The sequence below is a fragment of the Pocillopora verrucosa genome, chromosome 6 (assembly GCF_036669915.1).
Source record: "Pocillopora verrucosa isolate sample1 chromosome 6, ASM3666991v2, whole genome shotgun sequence".
Taxonomy (NCBI): domain Eukaryota; kingdom Metazoa; phylum Cnidaria; class Anthozoa; order Scleractinia; family Pocilloporidae; genus Pocillopora; species Pocillopora verrucosa.
In genome coordinates, this window is record NC_089317.1 from 925,240 (window position 1) to 945,222 (window position 19,983).

The 19,983-nt window shown below is 37.2% G+C and overlaps 1 protein-coding gene and 1 long non-coding RNA gene across 2 annotated transcripts; one reads left to right on the forward strand and one right to left on the reverse strand.

The window, feature by feature from the left end:
• The first annotated feature begins 486 nt into the window (after nucleotides 1–486).
• Nucleotides 487–7,462, forward strand: LOC136281729 (uncharacterized). Its single transcript, XR_010717939.1, has 3 exons — nucleotides 487–677; nucleotides 5,005–5,908; nucleotides 6,847–7,462. It is a non-coding gene; the product is annotated as an uncharacterized lncRNA (long non-coding RNA).
• Nucleotides 7,463–8,059: 597 nt separating this feature from the next.
• Nucleotides 8,060–13,259, reverse strand: LOC131783183 (tetratricopeptide repeat protein 28-like). Its single transcript, XM_066168583.1, has 4 exons — nucleotides 12,400–13,259; nucleotides 10,752–12,039; nucleotides 8,906–10,631; nucleotides 8,060–8,416 (listed from the first exon to the last, which is right to left on the reverse strand). Exons 1-4 carry the CDS (start codon nucleotides 13,189–13,191, stop codon nucleotides 8,359–8,361), a joined length of 3,864 nt encoding a protein of 1,287 aa, XP_066024680.1. The 5' UTR covers nucleotides 13,192–13,259; the 3' UTR covers nucleotides 8,060–8,358.
• Nucleotides 13,260–19,983: the final 6,724 nt, after the last annotated feature.

The following is a 19,983-nucleotide window of genomic DNA, read 5'->3' on the forward strand; positions in this document are numbered from 1 at the left end:
TATTTCCGGGTTCACCATTTTTTATCGCTGTAGATGTTCTTTGATAACTGCGGCCAAGAGGAATGGAGATGGTGCCAAACCAAAGAGTACTTGAGTGAATCGCAAGGTTTCTACCTATTTCTACCTATCTCTCACTGTTTTTTTGTCTCTGGTCTCTCTCATTTTAAATATATTATATGATCCTATTGTTCAATCATCTGTCACTTATCGGAAAAAATCAACCGGAAATCAACTAACGCTGAATAATCTCTCACAGCGCATTTTACTTCCGTGATGCCTTGAAATGAATACTTTCTACCTGCTATCAAAACAGAAAGTTAAAATTTCAACCAAAACCTACATTCATGTAATTTTATGGTATTTCAGAGTACTGGCAATCTTTATATTAAAAATGTTCCTCTCACGGGCCTTCGAGGACATATCTGAACAGATCTGGATCCAGTCCAGTGCAACCCTGTCCTGAAACATGCCGTGAGGAAACTGGATTCTAAAATGAAGCCATTTCTTGTTTACTAACGCAGCTCTGACGCAGCAATTTCATTGTAACCACTACTAACTCGAATTTTCAAAACGGCTTAATTCAGAATAATCTTCTGTACGATGTCATCTGGTGAACACTTTTCGCTAAACACTTTTTCAGGCACATTCCCTTTCTAACAGAATTGTTCCAGAATGAGGTAAGAAAGAAAGTTTTAGTGTACAGCTCTGAATATTAAAAGTCATAGTGTTTCAATCTGGGTACGCTTTGTACTTTCTTGTATTGTATTGTTTTGTCGTTGTTTTCTCTATCCAAGAACTGAATGCATAATGTAGTATGGGGCTGTGCGGAAATTTTACCCTTAATTTTTTCAGTCGATGACCTAATGTCGTGGATGAATAATAAGATGGTCTATTACAAATGACTGGAGTGACAACATACGACTTCTGAAATTGATTTCACTTGATTTAATTATTTAACTACCTTCAAGGTGATTCTTCAGAAAAGAAGTTATGGGACAATTTTTGGTAAACTTTCCTTAAATGTTCCTTACCAATGTCTGTTTCGAAAAAGACAAAAAGAGAGATAGGTCATCTCGCTTGTTTAGGAGATATATGCACCAAACTTACCCCATTTATGCCTGTACTGGCACTAATCATGCCCGTCATTTCATCGGTTCACTGTACATTTTGCTGCTGCTGGAAAAAAGCTTGATAGGTAGTAAGTCTCGAGTGTATGGAACAATTTCATATATAATTTGAGGGAATATCACGCAAATTTAAACGATATCGACTCAAAATGTTCTTAGAGTCATTCCTTTCAGGGTCATAATTTGAAACTATGGGAAATAAAACATGGTCACTTTGCTCATTTAAGAGGTAAAGACCATAGCACCTCTTTACCTGGTCCATTGATTGATAAACAATACAATGTTCTTGGAATGCATATATGCTTATTGGCTTGATTATGTGATATTATGCACAGTACATGATGTGCAGGGCTAATTACTGAGGAATCACCTTAACCCTTAAACTCCTAAGATCTCATTAGTAATTCTCCTTACTGTCAGCCTTATAGTTCTTGTGATGAAAGTTTGGAGAATTTTGTATGGGATCAACTAGTCATTCCTATATTAATATTTTTCTTTATTCTCATCACTTGTCTGCTTGATATTGTACTGATATTGTAAGGAGAAATTCTGTCTTGGTCACTCATGGGAGTTACAGGGTAAAACTAGTCCAATTTGGCAGGGATAACTTACATGTGATATATATGTAACCTTGACATCTCAAGGTCTCACATGGCTAAACAATTATGAGGTTTGAAATGATTTGAATTGAGGCCAGTCATCTGTACATGTGTTGCTCTGTGTCAGAGTAGGCAAGATTTCTGTGTAACCCATAGATCATTATACACACAGTTATAAGAACATAGAAACATTGGTATAAACAGTGCACTGATTTTAGGACTACATCTTTAAAGTATGGGGTTATAGGGAAATCTTTCCTTTAGGTGTTTGACTGTTCATCTAAAGGATTCTTTAAATCTCCTTGACCTGAGACATTTCCTTTGTCTTATGTACGTCAAATTTGATGATGATGATGATCAGGGTGTTCATCATACATTGTCACTTATCTAACTTTTAGGACTTTGGCTTTGTCATAGAATAATTGGGGGTTATATTTCTCCTCAAAGTGCTTGAGTGTTTATATGAAGGATTCTTTAACTTGTCTGAAGCTGACAGAAATATTTCCTTTGTCATATGCTTTTGAAATACAATGAGAGTTGATTGAGTCAAAGAGCAGATTCTTTCAACCATTACACTCCCAAGATCTTATTAGTAATTCTCCTTACTTTCTACCCTAAAACTCCTATGATGTTAGTTTTGAGAATTTGTTATTGGATCAACCAATAATCCCCTAATTAATACTTTTCTTTATTCTCATCACTCGTCTCCTTGATTTAGTTTTGATATTATTATCATGGTAAATTTTCACTCTTGAAAGTTAAAAGGTTAAATCTGATGGGGTCTTCATTACACATTGTCACTTTCTTGTAAAAACTCAGATAGGATTTTTTTTATATCCATTATTTGGTCTCACTAATTTTTCATAGAAAACATCTCTTTTGTGATAATAACAGTGATGATGATGATGATGATGATGATTCTTCCACTTTTTTTTGTTTTTGTTTTGTTTTTTTACCTAAAAAAGACTGCTTAGGTGTACATGGAGATCTTACTTTGTGATAATGAAGATGATGATGGTGTTGATTCTCTTTGTTCTCATCACTTGTCTTCTTGATATTGTTTTGATATTATAATGAGAAATTCAGTCATGATTTCCATGAGAGTTAAAGGGTGAAATGTATAGGGGTCTTCATTACACTTAGAGACATGTCTTTTCTCTTAAAAACTCAGAGAGGTTTTGTGTTTCATCCATTTGTTGGTCTTGGTGATTTGTCATAGAGAAAACCCCTTGTTGTGAATGAAAAGCAACACAGGTATGCACTGCAGACCTATGTTGGAGTGCTTTCATTGTCCCTTATCAATCACAAATAAGCCGTGAGATAGATTTTTTTTGTTTACCAATGCATTGCAGGCCTATTGTTTACTTTTTTTTAATAATGACAAGAATAGATGTAATAATAGCAATAATAACAATAATTCTCTAAGTGCAAGCCAAAAGTGTATACTACAATTTTGATATAAGTTCTTGCTTTATGTTTTTAGGCTTAGATTGCCTTTTGTGAGAAAAAAAAACTCTCTCACTGATGTGCAGCCATGAACAGAATATGTGATATAGTTTAGAAATCCTCACTTGCATTCACTGTGATTATTGTTATGTCTTCATATTTTTATTTCTTCAGAAAGAAAAAAATTGATGGTTTATTTGTTTGAGAGGTCAGATGTTCTTCATTCAGTGCTGTTTCTCAATGCATTGCAGGCCTACTAGCAAAATAAATAAATAAAAATTCCAGATGCAATGTCAAATAGGCAAATTACTTTGGTAGACTATTTTTGATGATAATATAATTATGATAATAACATTTTTATGTTATTGATAATAGTTCTGCAAGTACAGAGTAACAGTGTTTATTGTAATCTTGAAATAGGCTCATTATGTCCTTTCTCTCTTTTTTGGCAAGCTAAGAATACCTGTAAGGAAACAACAAAGCTGTTATAGTAATTTTTAACTATAGACAGAATATGCATTCATGGCACTTATTGTTTATCTCCTTTAGAAAGCTGAAAAGAAACTTTCTTTTGAGAGACAAAGATGTGGATCATGAAACTGTTTGATAGCTTAGATGTGCTTGTACAATGTTGCAATTTTTATTAGGCAACAGAGATTCTACTTTTATCAATCATTCTTTTGTTAGTTAATTATTATTACACAATTATTAAGTTTGTTATCTCCAATCAATTCCTATTTAAGGGCACTTAAAGAGATTCAATTTCGATCATCACTACTAGATAATCTCTACCTAAGTGCATTGCTATAAGTTTGTTCTTAGATGCTATCGAAAGTCAGTTATTTGCTTTATCTCTCTTACATTTTACCTTTTGTCTGTGTTATTGGTGTAGTTCTTGTTTTCAGTTTTCTCTGCAATCGCTTCATTTTAAGTCAGGGCAATGTTACATTTTGAAACGCATTTTTTTTTACTTTAGTTTGTGTAATATTTTCCCTTAGTTTGAGCCACTTAACCTCAATTGCTACTTTGATCAAACACAAATATATCTCAGCACTATCTTCTACAATTATTGAAGAGCACTTCTCATTCTATGTGCGTTTGAATTGTCTACTCAGCTACTCAGGTAACCTTTTGACATTGCATTAAGCACATTCCATGAGCAGGAAAAAATTCCTCACACTTTTTCCTTTGTGAGAAATGGTCAAGTTTGTTGATTGAATTAAAAATTTCCTTTTACATTTGTTTTACAAGCTACCCATTTTACAAACTTGCAATCCTCTTTGGAATCTTCTGTAACAATTGTCTTTGACTTACCACTTGGGTAGCAATAAAATTTCTGTAAATCTACAGAAATGACTTTTTCAATGACGCACTTATTACTGACTAAGAGAATAAATTTTCTTCTCTCTATTATGGCTGGTGTCTTTTATAGGCATGATAGTATTTGTTTGAATAAATTTGTTAAGAAAACATATAGGGGGAAATTCAATTTTTTTATCTCTGATGGAAATTTAAGTAGTTTGGAAATCTTAATAAGTATTAGGTTATTTTGTAAACTTCACTAAGGTTTCTTTCCTTTGCACATGAGAAATTTAGCATCGTTGGAGTTAGTGTTTGTTCTATCTTTTAATTAGATGGTCAGGGGGATGGAGATCATTTCTGTTTACATTTCCCCTTCATAATCTACAACTTCCGTCAACATCTGCTTCCTCAGAATATCTCATCCATCCATTCTTGCTAGTTTGTATACTTCAAGAGCAAAGTGCTTAAATATAGGACCACTTTGAATTAAAATGATACATATTGACTTGCTCATTGTTGTTTTCTCACAGAAACAGTCAGAAGAGAGACTTAAGGCGAGATGTCTCATGAATCCAGTAAAGTTGATATGAGCCAGGTGTGAGACAAGCATATTGGCCAAAAAGGAACAATTCCAGAACAGAGCAGAGAACAGATGTGGAAAAGTATTGTGTAGTTTGTGGACTCAAAGATGGCTTTGTATCCAGCAACAAAGTGTAAACAACCTACCATGACACATGAATCTTGTAATGGCCTTTGTCAAGAGAGTCTCTGTGGCTCAGTGTCCAATTGTAGGGTTGATTCAGAAAGTCTAAGATTTGATTCCCCATCAGAATTGTTTTGTCCCCTACTTGTGATGCAACAAAAAAACATCCTTCTTCATATTAAACCAAACTTGCTTTATATTCTTTTTATGCCCTTGCAAGCAAGTGAAACAAGATTTCAACCTATTGGTGATATAAATAATTCTCTATTTTGTTTAGATCTTTAAATTTTCACCTGCTCCTAGAGTTCACACTCTTAAGATATAGAACTCATTCAAAAACTTAACTTACTCAATTATGGCTTATTTGAGAGAAAAGGCACAGTATTAGCATCAGCCAAGCAATCTATTTTCTGATATTTTATTTTAATTAACCCTTCAACTCCTAAGATCTAATTGCTAATTCTCCCCTCAAGCTGCTACACATTTCTTTGCAAGTTAGTTATGAGAATTTGATGTTAGATCAAGACAACAACTTCTACCTGAGTATTCTCATTACCTGTTTGCCAAGTAATATATGGATATTATAGGGAGAAGTTAAATGTTAATCACTTCTGGGAGGTAAGGTTAGTTCCCTCCTTCAGAGGCAATGGGTCACTTTTTACAGGAAATCTTGATCCATTGTCATTGACGCCAGGAGGTCCCATTGTCCTATTGGTGTGCGTTTTCAGGAGGTGAGGTAATCTCCTGGCATGGCACAAGTTGTTTGCAAACCTTTAGGAGCTAAAATCTCATGTGTGATTTAGGGAGTAATACAACAACTTTGAATGAATTTATATGGTGTACAGATTTGATTGATTTTCATCAAATTGCCCTAAAACATGCTAGGAATAATGAGAACCAAAAGTGTGTTGGGAAATTTTGATATTTGAAATATTTGTCCTGTGGAGTCCATTTACACAACATTTCTCGCATATTTTTAGGTACTCTAACTTTAGATGCTGATATCTACTCAACCAATCAGAATATCGAAAAAGCACAACATACTTATGTTGATCGATGCCTTGTGAATGTGACTGTGCAGCTATTTTGCTCATGCATCAGCATCCGATGCCTGATAAATTCAATAGAAGAACCTTCAGTTGCTTTATGCCTTACTGGCTTCTGTCACTTCCTTAAAGGAAGGTTGCTTAAATTTTATTTTTTTATAGTAATCTGCATTTATCAAGCTTTCTTCTGATATATAGTTTGCTATGATTTTGGTTAAACTAGCATGCATACGAATTTTTTCCTGAAGGACACCTGCGAAGCTGGGAAGTAACCTAAACCCTTTAACTCTCAGATCAAATTTCTAATTCTCCTTAATGTCAACCATACAATTCCTATAATGTTAGTTCAGAGAATTGAGTATTGGATCAACTAATTATCCCCAAATTGATATTTTTCTTTAATCTCATCACTTATCTGGTTGATATTGTGTTGATATTGTAAGGAGAAATTCTGTCTTGGTCACTCGTGGGAGTTAAAGGGTTAAAGGATTTAGAATTATCTTGACCTTGTAGTTGTTCATTTCCTGGGATGTCAGTTAAAAGGATGATGGAATCTACCTCCTCTAAGCTGATGTACTTAATTCTCTTTACTTGTTTACTCAACAATGCACTTATGTTTTTAGGGAAGTTGCATTTTCATCACTTTTGGTAGCTAAATGGTTCAGTGCTGAAAATGAATTTTGAAAGTTGGCTGGTATGAAGTGGGATAAGGAGGAGCATCAGGGATAGGAGAACCTAAGGAAAACCTAGAGGAGGGAGGGTGGAGGAACTATGGCTTGTCTCCCCCCTCCCCCACCTTCACCATCATTTCACTTTCAAACGGCACACAGTCCTCAGCACAAATCTCTCTCCACAAACTGTTGCTCTTCAGCCCTCATACTACATCAAAATTCAATGTGGTCATTCCAATACAGGGGTAGTTTGGTGATGAAGTTTCTGAGCTGTTGAATACAGTTGGCCATGAGTCAATGTAAAAATGATAATCAATGGCAAAACACAAGGATATATTAATGAAGGCCAAAACATTAAAAGAGGTAGTGAAAAAAGAAAATCAATGTGACACGATTGTGAACTTGTGGATAAAACTCTGCAGAAAACAATTGTTTAGTGTATTTTGTCAGACCAAGTCTAAGGCTGCAAAATAAATCTGAGAATTAACTCCAACAATCCAATTCCATCCTCAGTTTTATTTATTTACTCTTATCTTAGAAAAATAATAAATTTCACTTAATTAACAAAACTGAAAAATCAGAAAAATAAAAAATGCAAAAGTACTTCAAATAAGAGAAAAATGTAAAGCGACCACAGGAACAAAAGCCTTCAAGTTGGCCAAAGAATAAGTAGGCCTCCTAAGAATCAATAAGTTTTTAGGAGCCACTGACCATTAGGAACAAATTCTGCCATCAGTTACAAAATCTCATCACTAATTATATTATTCCTAACAGATCCTTTTGATGAACCATTTTAAAACATCATATCAACAACTTCTTTAGCATTTACCTTTTCCTGAAAGTTCTAAAAGACAAAAATATGACAATACTGACCTCCCCACCAAACCCCCTAAGGTAGAGGGAAAAAATGCATAAAAAACTGCCTCTTGTACAACATCGTACACAACAAAGCCATGCATTCCTGGTTTGTGATTTTGTTTTCCTTCAGGTATTCCAACTATCTTTTCAATAATATCAGTTATCTTTCTGCTCTGAATTCTGGGAGATTGTTTCATTGACATCTTAGGAATTGTTTTCACTCATCTGTTTGACTTTTGCAGTAGTATTTTGTGCAATGCTTGTTCTCCTTTTCTTCTGTTTTTTACATAACTCACAAAACAAGTTAGTGTTTAGTTTTAGAGTTTCCCAATTATGATCCAAAGGAAACTTTACCAAAATTCTCATATTAATAAACATTTAGTTAATTTCATGCTTTCAATTTTTTCATCCTGATTCATTTTAGCCCCCTTAATAGGTCTGAGGGCTGAAATGCAGCTTTCAGTGTCACTAGCTTTCGATTCAGCCTTATTTGCAAGAGCATTCAAAAATAACCATTTATCTACAATAAAATGAAAAATGTCTGTTCAAACTAATACCAGTGTCCATTCAAAAACAATGTGCAGGAAAGATAATCTTTGTGCAGGATCAGTTGTTACTCTGTTTCTTCCCTGCTTCGTTGTTGTCCTCCTTGTGTTCCTCTTTCCTGAAACAAACATAATACAATTTCAACTCTAAAGCATTATACAGATCAGAATTTCTAAAAGATTCAAAGAAGCCAGACATACAGCTCAAATAGCTATCAACTTCAAAGTCATTAGGTAGCTTATATCTCTCAAGTTGCTTTCGTTGCATTTACTTAATGGCCTGTCTATCATCCTCGGGCTTCCGTTTGAAGAATAATTTCTGAAGATTTTGCACACAAAAGCAACTTTGATTCAAGGCCAATTTTGAAAATGATTCATCAAAATCTTCTGGTTCTGTGGGGGAGGGGGTGGGGGAGGGGGTGGGGGAGGGGGTGGGGGAGGGGGTGAGGGGGGTCTAAAGAATATTATGGAGCCTTACAGGGGTTCAGGTGAATTTTACTGGGAGACAACCAAAATCCTCAAGCAGCCCCCAAACCTCCCTCCCCCCCCCCCCTGCTTAACATTCCCTAAGATAGCTATTGGAAATTTCTTATCAGAACTAGACCTACCCGATGTATGTAAAATCCAACGTCACGTCGTCTCCCATCAGCACAAATGGAGCCCATTGATTAGGTTTGGGAAAGCCGTTGCTTCTCAACCATTTTACGGCCTGATGAAGAGATTCACTGGCACTTTCTCCACGTACAAGGTGTTTGTAGAAATGAGTCATGAGCTGCTCCGTTGCTTCGTCTTCTATGGCCCACGATGCTACCAACACTGAACGTGCACCGGATGCTAAGAATGCACGAGCGATTCCGAGAACTCCTTCGGCTTTGACCAATCCACGCGCACTGTGACAACAGCTCAATACAACCAGTTTTGCTCGCACTTGAACTCCGAAAATGTCGGACATTGTCAAGAGGTAGTCTTCTTCTTGTGGAAAACTGTTGGTGATACATTTAGGACATTTAGGCGACAGGGCAATCTCTCCTCTTTCGGCATTTCCATGCGCGGCAACATGTATGAGACTCACTGAAGGTATCGCTTGAAGCACTGCCTGCTTGGTTGCAGACTCTCCTAACAAAGGCTGAACTCCCAGCAGTCGACCAACCATCTCTGCTTCCTTTCTAGCACAGAACAATGATACAAAGTTAGCGACACGTCCATCGTAATACACCTGGCCAACCTTAGGATCACCCACTACAAGTGCACCAGTTCCACTGTGATAATCCGCTGGACAATCATGAATGAGCTGGAGGGTCGTCAGAGAAGGGACGATACGGATTCTGTAAGTCTCTGAGAGATACTTTCCGGCTGATTCATCACGCAAGGCAGCAAATGGGACTCGATAGGAGAAACGATCCGGCACAATGATGATTTCAGGCTCTGTAAGTAAATCTACCACAGGAGCGATGATCCATTTGTAACACAAATGATGAATTCTTTCGGTTTCTTTGCTTTCGTCACCGCGCAAAGTTGCTCGGCTCTCTTCAAAAAGAGATGTCGTTACGTTGCCATCCAAAGATCGATCTTCGCAATTCGCTGTGAATAAAACGCCAAAGCTGGCGGCGCTCTTTTTGAAAATTCCCTCCACGTTGCAAACATTCTCAGGAATGAGAGTGCTGTCTTTCACTTTGTCGGTGACTCGAAAGGAAATGTCTCCATTTGCTTTCAAAACCCAGAGACAAACTTGCCGCTCACGATACGAAATGTACAAAAAGACACAGTTACTCTCTTTTTTCACGATGTTTTCAATCCCAAACCACAATTTTGGATCAGCCGAGATATGGCTTTCAACGGAGAACTTCTCTGCCATGCATTCTACGAGGACTCTCGCTCGTCCCAGCTCCTCGACATAAAGAGCGTCTTGAAATTTGCCAGTATCGCAAAGCAAAGTAGTGAGCAAGTGATAAGGAAAACTACCGTGCTCTTCTAACAGAGATATTTCAAACTCTTTGTTTCCTTTAAGAAAACTCCTCAATTGTTCATATTTTCCAATACATTGAAGGAGATGTTCCTTTGCCTCCACAACCTGTGATTGCGATACCTTTAACTGTGTGATGCAGAGAAGGCTTCTAAACTCAGTCATTATGTCTCCAATTCCACTGCTTATGGAGCGAGCCTTTTCTAAGTAATCTTCTGCCTCGTCGTATTCACCAAGCGATCCAGATAGATTTCCGAGGTTGAGGTACCTTTGTCCTTCCAGAGCTTTATCGCCACATTCCTTGCTGATGGTGAGCGCCTTCTGATAATGTTCTTTTGCTTTCTGATTGTCATTGATAAAAGCGAACACATCTGCCAAACCTGATGAACTGCATCCTTCATTTCTTCTTTCTCCAATTGCTGTACTGATGCTGAGTGCTTTGTCGAAATATTCTTTAGCTTGACGATATTTCCTAAGCCTGCAGTAAACACTTCCAAGGGCTAAGTATGCTGAACATTCGTTTCTTCTGTCTCCTATTCCTTTTGCGATGGCAATTGCTTTCTCGTAATATTCTTTGGCCTTCTGATATTCGCCAAGGGATTGAAACACAGCTCCAAAGTTCCTGTATGTTCTTCCTTCTCCATTTCTGTTGCCGATTTCTATCGCGACGGCAAGTGCTTTCTCGTAATATTCTTTGGCCTTCTGATATTCGCCAAGGGAATGAAACACAGCTCCGAGGTTCCCGTATGTTGTTCCTTCTCCTTTTCTGTCGCCAATTTCTATCGCGATGGCAAGTGCTTTCTCGTAATATTCTTTGGCCTTCTGATATTCGCCAAAGGATTGAAACACAGCTCCGAGGTTCCCGTATGTTCTTCCTTCACCATTTCTGTTGCCGATTTCTATCACGACGGCAAGTGCTTTCTCGTAATATTCTTTGGCCTTCTGATATTCGCCAAGGGATTGAAACACAACTCCGAGGTTCCCGTATGTTCTTCCTTCACCATTTCTGTCGCCGATTTCTATAACGATGGCAAGTGCTTTCTCGAAATATTCTTTGGCCTTCTGATATTCGCCAAGGGATTCAAACACACCTCCGAAGTTCCCGTATCTTGTTCCTTCTCCTCCTCTGTCGCCGATTTCTATCGCGATGGCAAGTGCTTTCTCGTAATATTCTTTGGCCTTCTGATATTCGCCAAGGGATTGAAACACAGCTCCGAGGTTCCCGTATGTGCTTCCTTCTCCATTTCTGTCGCCGATTTCTATCGCGATGGCAAGTGCTTTCTCGTAATATTCTTTGGCCTTCTGATATTCGCCAAGGGATTGAAACACAACTCCGAGGTTCCCGTATGTTGTTCCTTCTCCATTTCTGTCGCCGATTTCTATCGCGATGGCAAGTGCTTTCTCGTAATATTCTTTGGCCTTCTGATATTCGCCAAGGGATTTAGACACAGCTCCGAGGTTCTCGTATGTTGTTCCTTCTCCATTTCTGAAGCCGATGTCTATCGCGACGGCAAGTGCTTTCTCGTAATATTCTTTGGCCTTCTGATATTCGCCAAGCGATTTAAACACAGCTCCGAGGTTCTCGTATGTTGTTCCTTCACCATTTCTGTCGCCGATGTCTATCGTGATGGCAAGTGCTTTCTCGTTATATTCTTTGGCCTTCTGATACTCGCCAAGGAATTGAAACACACCTCCGAGGTTCCTGTATGTTGTTCCTTCTCCTTTTCTGTCGCCGATTTCTATCGCGATGGCAATTGCTTTCTCGTAATATTCTTTGGCCTTCTGATATTCGCCAAGGGAATGAAACACAGCTCCGAGGTTCCCGTATGTTGTTCCTTCACCATTTCTGTTGCCGATGCCTATCGCGATGGCAAGTGCTTTCTCGTAATATTCTTTGGCCTTCTGATACTCGCCAAGGACTTGAAACACACCTCCGAGGTTCCCGTATGTTGTTCCTTCTCCTTTTCTGTTGCCGATTTCTATCGCGATGGCAATTGCTTTCTCGTAATATTTTTTGGCCTTCTGATATTCGCCAAGGAATTGAAACACAGCTCCGAGGTTCCCGTATGTTGATCCTTCTCCATTTCTGTCACCGATTTCTATCGCGATGGCAATTGCTTTCTCGTAATATTCTTTGGCCTTCTGATATTCGCCAAGGGATTGAAACACAGCTCCGAGGTTCCCGTATGTTCTTCCTTCACCATTTCTGTTGCCGATTTCTATCGCGACGGCAAGTGCTTTCTCGTAATATTCTTTGGCCTTCTGATATTCGCCAAGGGATTGAAACACAGCTCCGAGGTTCCCGTATGTTGTTCCTTCTCCATTTCTGTCGCCGATTTCTATCGCGATGGCAAGTGCTTTCTCGTAATATTCTTTGGCCTTCTGACATTCGCCAAGGGATTGAAACACAACTCCGAGGTTCCCGTATGTTGTTCCTTCTCTATTTCTGTCGCCGATTTCTATTGCGATGGCAATTGCTTTCTCATAATATTCTTTCGCCTTTAGATACTCGCAGAGGATAAAACAAAGAGATCCAAGTCTCGCGTAAGCCACTGCCTCTTCTCTACGGTGGCCAATCGCTTTCATGATGGTAAGAGCGCTTTTAAAAAGTTGCTTTGCCTCTGCAAACCAACATTTTGCCTCGTATTTGTCTCCCAGTTGTATGGTTATTTCTGCAGCGAGGAGAAACTTGTCAATAAGTTTTGTGGTGTATCGTGCTGCATTTGTGTAACCAGAGGTGGCGTAGAACACATTGAATAATACATCAGCGATATCATGATCAAGGTCAATACCAGAGTCAAGCTTGTGAAGTAGAAATAAACATTCATTACATAACTCGGTCGCTTGTAGGCCACGATCAGTGTTGAGGAGAAATATGGCGACATCCAAACCAATCTGGACTGATTTTAGGATTTCTGCGGCGTTATTCATTACGTTATGTCCTGAATGTTAAAAGAATTTCCCCAAACGTTAGAAAAGAATCAGCAAAAACTAAGACTTTCTATAGATGCATGAGCGCCTGTCTTTTTTGTTTAATTCAAGACAAGCTCTATCAATTTTTTTAAGCAATTGATCATCGGTTAATCCATTGATCGTGCTATGCTGGCGTTCAACTCACTGATTATTTACTTTTTACATGCCACACAATTAATTAGAACTGAATCTGGTCGCAGTGTTCTGTTTGAAAGTGACTTCCACTTACATTCATTAGAGGGTGAATCAAAATTAGCACCGTTAGCCGTTAAAATTTATGTTCAACTCAAAGCATTGTTAAATTGGTGTTTGTGTAACAAATTAAACGACATAAAATATGTTGAATCTACATCAACATTATTATTTCTGGAACTTCTACTGGGTAGACATTGTGAATAGAACGGGACCATTTTAGTGGGAATGTATTCTACACGACGCGTCTTGCGCGTGCATTCATGTCATTCACACTGACCTCTGCAACTCGCTGTATCTGCCTGTTAGTTGAAAGAACTTTCCTGAATAATGCTTTTTACTCAGGAAGAAGATTTCCTCGGACTTCTAACTTCAACAGATGGCATTTATGTTATTGATATGTTTTGGTTTTGAAGAACAATTTTGACTTTTCCTGAAGAATCCTATATCTGTGATTTTTATCAGGAGAGAAGATGAAAGCGCAAGCTGTCCCTTCTTTCTTAGTGGACGGTAAGTGGCTGAATTTTTTTTGTAGGACTATGAAGGAGCTAGATTCTTCTTTCCCATCCCTTGTGCTCACTCGTTTTTTCGCCCTCATGCACCCCCCCCCCCCCCCATCACTCGCTCCAGCCGAGTGAGTGGCTTAAATCGGAAAGATTTTTACCGGATTAGATTTTCAATTTGGAATTGAAAATTACTTGAAAGAATACAGTACATATAAACCTTCAACAACAGAAAAATTTAACGAGATAGATGTTTCCTTTTTTGTCATTTTTTTAAAAATATTTTTCCTACCTGAATGTATCCTCAAACTTTTTAAAATCATTCCCTTCATACTTTGCGGCAAGAAATTATAAAATTTTGGTTATGGTAGTTTTACCAATGTTGATATTTTTTACCCGCGCAGCCAGGATGGTCAACATGCGAGAAGGTTTTCTTTTTTTACTTTGGTAATCTATTTTGATAACTCTTGCAGTCTCGAAAACTTTCAATTGTCTTTGATATTTCTGTATTTCATTGCAGTATCATACCAAAGCTATCAAATTGACTTTCAAAATCCAGGGACTTAATTTGCTTCTAATCTCTTGCTCTTCATTAAATTCTTCAGTACTTAAATCTGATTATGAATCGAGACAAATCAAAACATCTCTCATTGATCCAGGGACGTTCTTCTACGCCACACAAATCTTGTGTTGTCTGATAGCAGAAATATTTGATGGAAATAAATTCAATAAAAAAAGTTACATTCCACTGTAAAACGAAGTGTGAAACCACTCAATGTCTCCAGAATGTTCAGATAAATATATGTGTTGGTATTTCTAACCTTGTGTCCCCGTACAGATAAAGCCGGCGTGTCAGTATCAGAAACTCGCTTTTGAGATGCGTGAAATCATACATATAAATGCCGTAGATCTCAATGAGCTTGTCAGACATGGGATTTTTCGCTTTCCCTAGTATATTTAGAGACTTAAACAGTTAAATTGCTTTGTTAAATATCTTTTGTTAACTCTATCAGTCACACTTGCAGAACGTTCGGTTTTTTCCCTGGTTAGTTCTCTTGGTACAGCACTTTTACACTTAATTGAAACTGAGGAAACATTGACAATACAGAACTTAAAATGGGAAAAAAGTCTCACCTTTGAAAACAGAAAATGTCTTCTTTAGTCTCCCGATGGTGTGACTGATAAAAACATAAGTAAGAGAGTGAAATTAGACTTTCGCTGTCAAACAAACGTTATTGCAAATAGCTAATATAAGAACGTTTTACTCACACGTTTGGTAAGAAGAAACCACAAAAAAAAACTAAGGAAGAACATTTTTTTCTAGATTGCCTATAATAAAGAAATTAAAAAAACGCGCTGAGTGCATTGTTAAGTTATGTAAGCACGCGGGAATTTTTTATGAACACTCGAGAAGTGCGGACCGTTGACGTAGGCTGCGTGCATTATATCTCATTATAAAATAATTCAAATAGTACGCGCGCTCTGATTGGCCATAAAACCATTTTACATGGGCGTATGTAAACACGGTTTTCGTTCCTCTTTCATTAGTTATTTTATAAAAGAAATGTAAAATGGTTTCCGTGTTTACGTAGCCTGATGTAAACACTTGGGAGGTTGGGAGAACACCCGATAAGCTGGAAACCACTCCGCTTGGCGTCGTGGTTTTCTACGCTTATCTCGTGTTCTCCCAACCTCCCGCGTGTTTACATCAGGCTATGTAAACATGGAAACCATTTTACATTTCTTCAACAGTACTCGTGTGACATAAGGCGCGTGCTTTATGGAAATATAATGAACTAGTTCTGACCAGTCACGGCGCGCGCATTTCTCTGAAAATTTTATAATATATATAAAATAACATACAGGATCTTCGTATTTTGTATCTTTAAAGAAATGATGGAAATGTAGTTTCTCCTTACAATATCAAGATACCTTACAGAAATCAAGTGGTGAGAGTAATCAGATCGATCAACAAGGTTTTATGTCTATTATTAAGATATAGCAAATCTATATTTTAGCGCTAAATATTTCTGAAATAAACTTTAAGCCGCTCACCTTTGGAAAAGAAAGGATATCTGGATAGTTAGGAAACCGCACGAAGATATGAAATTATCTGTACAAAGAAAAGACAAGTACAAAGAGTTACTGCTGGATGGAATATTAAAATGATCGGTTTAAATAATTATTATAAAAATCTAAAGGATGGATGTTGGATTACAACTTGCTCGTAAGATCGTCAGTAAATATTGGAGCTCCTCGCATATCACTGATAAGAGCTTAGTGGTTTTGATCGCGCTTTGACCGATTTTTTAGACTTTCAAGTCACAGAAGTGAGGAATATTTTGCTTTACTTTACAATATCAACATTTCCTCCAGCGAATAGGTGGCGAGAATAAGATACAATACCAGACTCTCTTTTATGACTAGCAAGGTAACATAAAGGAGCTCGAAGGAAGAATTGCTGATAAGATAAACTTTTGTTAGATTGTTTGAAACAATAAAAAGTCATACATCATTAAATTTCCCCATCATCACATCAGCTACTCATAAAGATATTTCAATTTTTTTATAACGGGAAAAGAATGATTGTTGCTAAATTTAGTTTTTCAGCTGTAAAGCTTTGAAAAAATAAACATGGGCTGTTCAGGGTGCTAGTTGTTAACGTGATGAGACTGATTGCAAGAAACAGATAAATGCAAGTAGCTCGGTTAAGAACAAAGTACTGAGTTTGATTGGTTAATAACATCATTGTAAAAGTAAGTCTACGACGTGTAAACATGAATTCCTTGTTACGCCATGAGGAGCGTTGTACATTATTGTGGCTTTTTCTTTGAATTGTGAATTTGCTGTTCTTGAATTTGATTTCTGTTGTGCCTGATTTGAGGCGGCGAAAAAAGTTTTGAAAACGGGAAAGGAAAGAAAATTTATTTTTCATTTGGCTTCTTACCCTCGCACAGAGAAGAGTGTCTTGTTTAGTATTCTGACCGTATGACCGTGAAACAAGGAAAAAACCAGGAACTGAAATCACCAGAAACCAGCGACTGAAATAATGCTTTTGCTGCAAAAAACGATGATAACAACAGCTAATGTGAAAAAAAATCTAAATCGGGAAACTTTATATAGCTTTCCCATACAAATACAGAGAAAATATTCCATCTTTAATCTCATTCTGTCACTCACAGACTGACTTTTGAAAAAACTATTCAACTAATATCAAAAGTTAGTTTTTCTTGATGTAATACTATATTCTCTTAAATCATTCACAATAACATCAGAGCACTTTAAAAGGAGAGTTAGAAATTAGATCATGGAAGACAAAGGCTTCGTGTTGGATAAGCCGTTTTATTTTCTAGACTACTACAAGTTTAAGACAAAATTAGTAAAATTCTTCACAAAAATCTAGGATTTTTTCGAGGTTACAAAAATTCCTCTGCCATGCTCTGCTAAATTGATACCTTTTACTGCTCACCTTCTAAAAGTGTTGTGACAAGTATTCTGATCGCGTGACTAATAAAACCAAAGATGAGAAACTGAAATAAAACGTTCTCTGCAGAACAAAGATAAATGCAAATAGCTGTTGTAAGGAAGGAGTGAAACATTGATCTATAAAAAGAATAAATAATTTTTTAAAACAAAGAGGGAACAACGAGTAACAAGAGTAAAGATTAAGTTCAATTTGCCAAAAAACATGAATGGGAGTTGAAGAAAACTAACATCCATCGCTTTCCATCTTCTCCATGAATTAAACGCGCAAACAGATTTTCCCGCCTTGAAATAATATGAAATTTAATTCGGTGTGCGATTTGTTTATACATCTACGCTATGCTACCATCGACACTGAAAAGCTTTAAGCGACTCACGGCAGCGAGGGCAAAAGATTAGGCGTAACCAAATCGACATTTCACATAAAGATTAATGGCTCCAGATATGCCGAATATTTTCATAAAAAAGGTTTTAATTTCGAATGGTCATATTTTACACATTTCTTACAATGGTATCGCCAACAACATTACTTTTTTCCGTCTTTATAAACTGATTTGAACCTTGTTTTGCCAAAGACAACTAACAAAGAACGGAAAATCAAAACGTAACGACATTTTACACTTGTAAAACTTTAGGGAATTTTTGGCACAAGCGTTTTGATCGTTTATCCAGTCGTTCGACATTAATTTATGAAACGAATTTTGAATTCAAAACGGCAGAACTACCGAGTTAAATGGCCTCTAATTCTTAACATGAAAAAGATTTTTAATCCTTGAGATACAAAATGATCTAAATAAATAAAGATAATTTTTGCAGAATTACGTTCCTTTGTAGCAAGTCATAATGTTTCTCATATCAATCATTTCATTATCAAATGTCTTTGTAAGGATAGCTCTAATTACAAAGGCGTCGAAATACGTTTTGTAAAATTAATAATATAGCCCATTCGAATGATGAAACATCGTACTCACCACGAATTCAACTTTGAATGCTTTGTTGCTTTGTAAAGTGAAGCAGCCAACTTTAGAAACAGAATCAGCAGCATATGTCTATTTTAGTTAGATTACAAGTGGCGAATCTCAGCTCACCTCTGAAGGGCAGAAATTGAAGGCTCTCCCCTCCAACCACGTGGTCTGGATACTCTGATGATTACTTGACTCAACTGAAAGCCCGGGGGGAAGAACTCCACTTTCAGTCTGATCAGAGTGGGAGGTGTACCTCTTGAAACCTTCAGTTTATTTACAGCGGTCTTCCAACGGCTCCAAAAGGGAATTCACCATTGCCATAAAGTTGCGTTACTTAAGAAAGTGCGTCACGCCATTGTGAGTCCTTTTTATGGTCCAAAGAATTTCCTTTAAGTAAATGGAAATTGCTTTACAGAGCTGACAAAAAAATAACGAAGTAAAAATAAAACAGCGGAGAAAACGGATGGCTGAACTTGGAGGAGATTGACACGGATTGAAAATGTCTAACCAAACCATAGCCGTCAAAATGACCGGAACTCTTTCTTCGGGCTTAAAAAGAAAATTTGAGGAGATAAAGTGCGATGTTAAAGTTACAAGATGTTATATAATTTGATGTGTACATAAATATATATATATATATATAGGAAGTCTGTGTATTGATTTTTCCGTTTTACAGTGCTCGATACGTAGGAGTAGAGCGCGATATATGTTGCGATGGGAAAAAAAACAGAGAGACTATACTTTTATCCCTACAAGCCTGTTTCGTGATTGCTCACTCATCAGGGGATTTTATTGTTAAGAATATTTGTACCATCGTTAATATACTTCACAAATTTGCATAATAGGCGTGTCGGTTAGTTTCGATGCTCAGTTCAATTGTTACGCAGTAACGCTTTGTTTCTGTGGCAGCATGAGGACACGAGTTCATTACGTTTATTGGGTGATGATATTTCGGGTCTGCAGATGATGAGTAATTTTTCTTTGAGGCAGAGGTTGCATCTTTTGTTTGCGCTGTTGTAGCAATACTTATCAAACAAAATATGACAAACCGAAAAACAACGGTTGAAAAAGGAACAAAATTCGCTCCAGCCGGGCCTTACTATTGTGTTGGCTTTTACACAATGCTGGCTGCTCTTTCATTTACGCAGACCCATTCTGCTTTTTTGCGGCTTCAAATTTTTTTATTACTGTTGCGCAGTTTTTGATTAATGTTAGTTGCTCTATAAATCTTTTTATATGCTTTGTTTACAGTGGAAATTATCATCAAGGACTAAGAAATATTTTCAATGGAGCCATTCGTGAATTCAGAGGAAATCAACTTACCCATTAACAGGTTCGTAATCCACAACATACTTTCATTCCATCAAGATGACTTCATAAGCTAACCTTTTGTTTCTTTTGTGGATCATTGTGCTTCAGTGTTTCATAGGTCCTGCTCTGACCCAGAGAACTTTAGTTGTTAAATGAAACGAATTGTTGTTTCTGACACCGATCTGTTTCTGTTTTTTTGGTGAGACGGCAAAGAAAACAGGGAAAGTCGATCCTTATTACCGGAACTACGTTGACCATGAACTGTATATCATCATCATCACCATCATCGCTCGTTG

Coding starts and splice junctions, on each gene's coding strand:
- LOC131783183 (XM_066168583.1), bottom strand. CDS start 13,191: ATGAATAACGCCGCAGAAATCCTAAAATCAGTCCAGATTGGTTTGGAT. Junction 10,632..10,751: donor AGCATACTTAGCCCTTGGAA/GTGTTTACTGCA, acceptor CAGGTTTGGCAG/ATGTGTTCGCTTTTATCAAT. Junction 8,417..8,905: donor TTGGATTTTACATACATCGG/GTAGGTCTAGTT, acceptor TGTTTGTTTCAG/GAAAGAGGAACACAAGGAGG.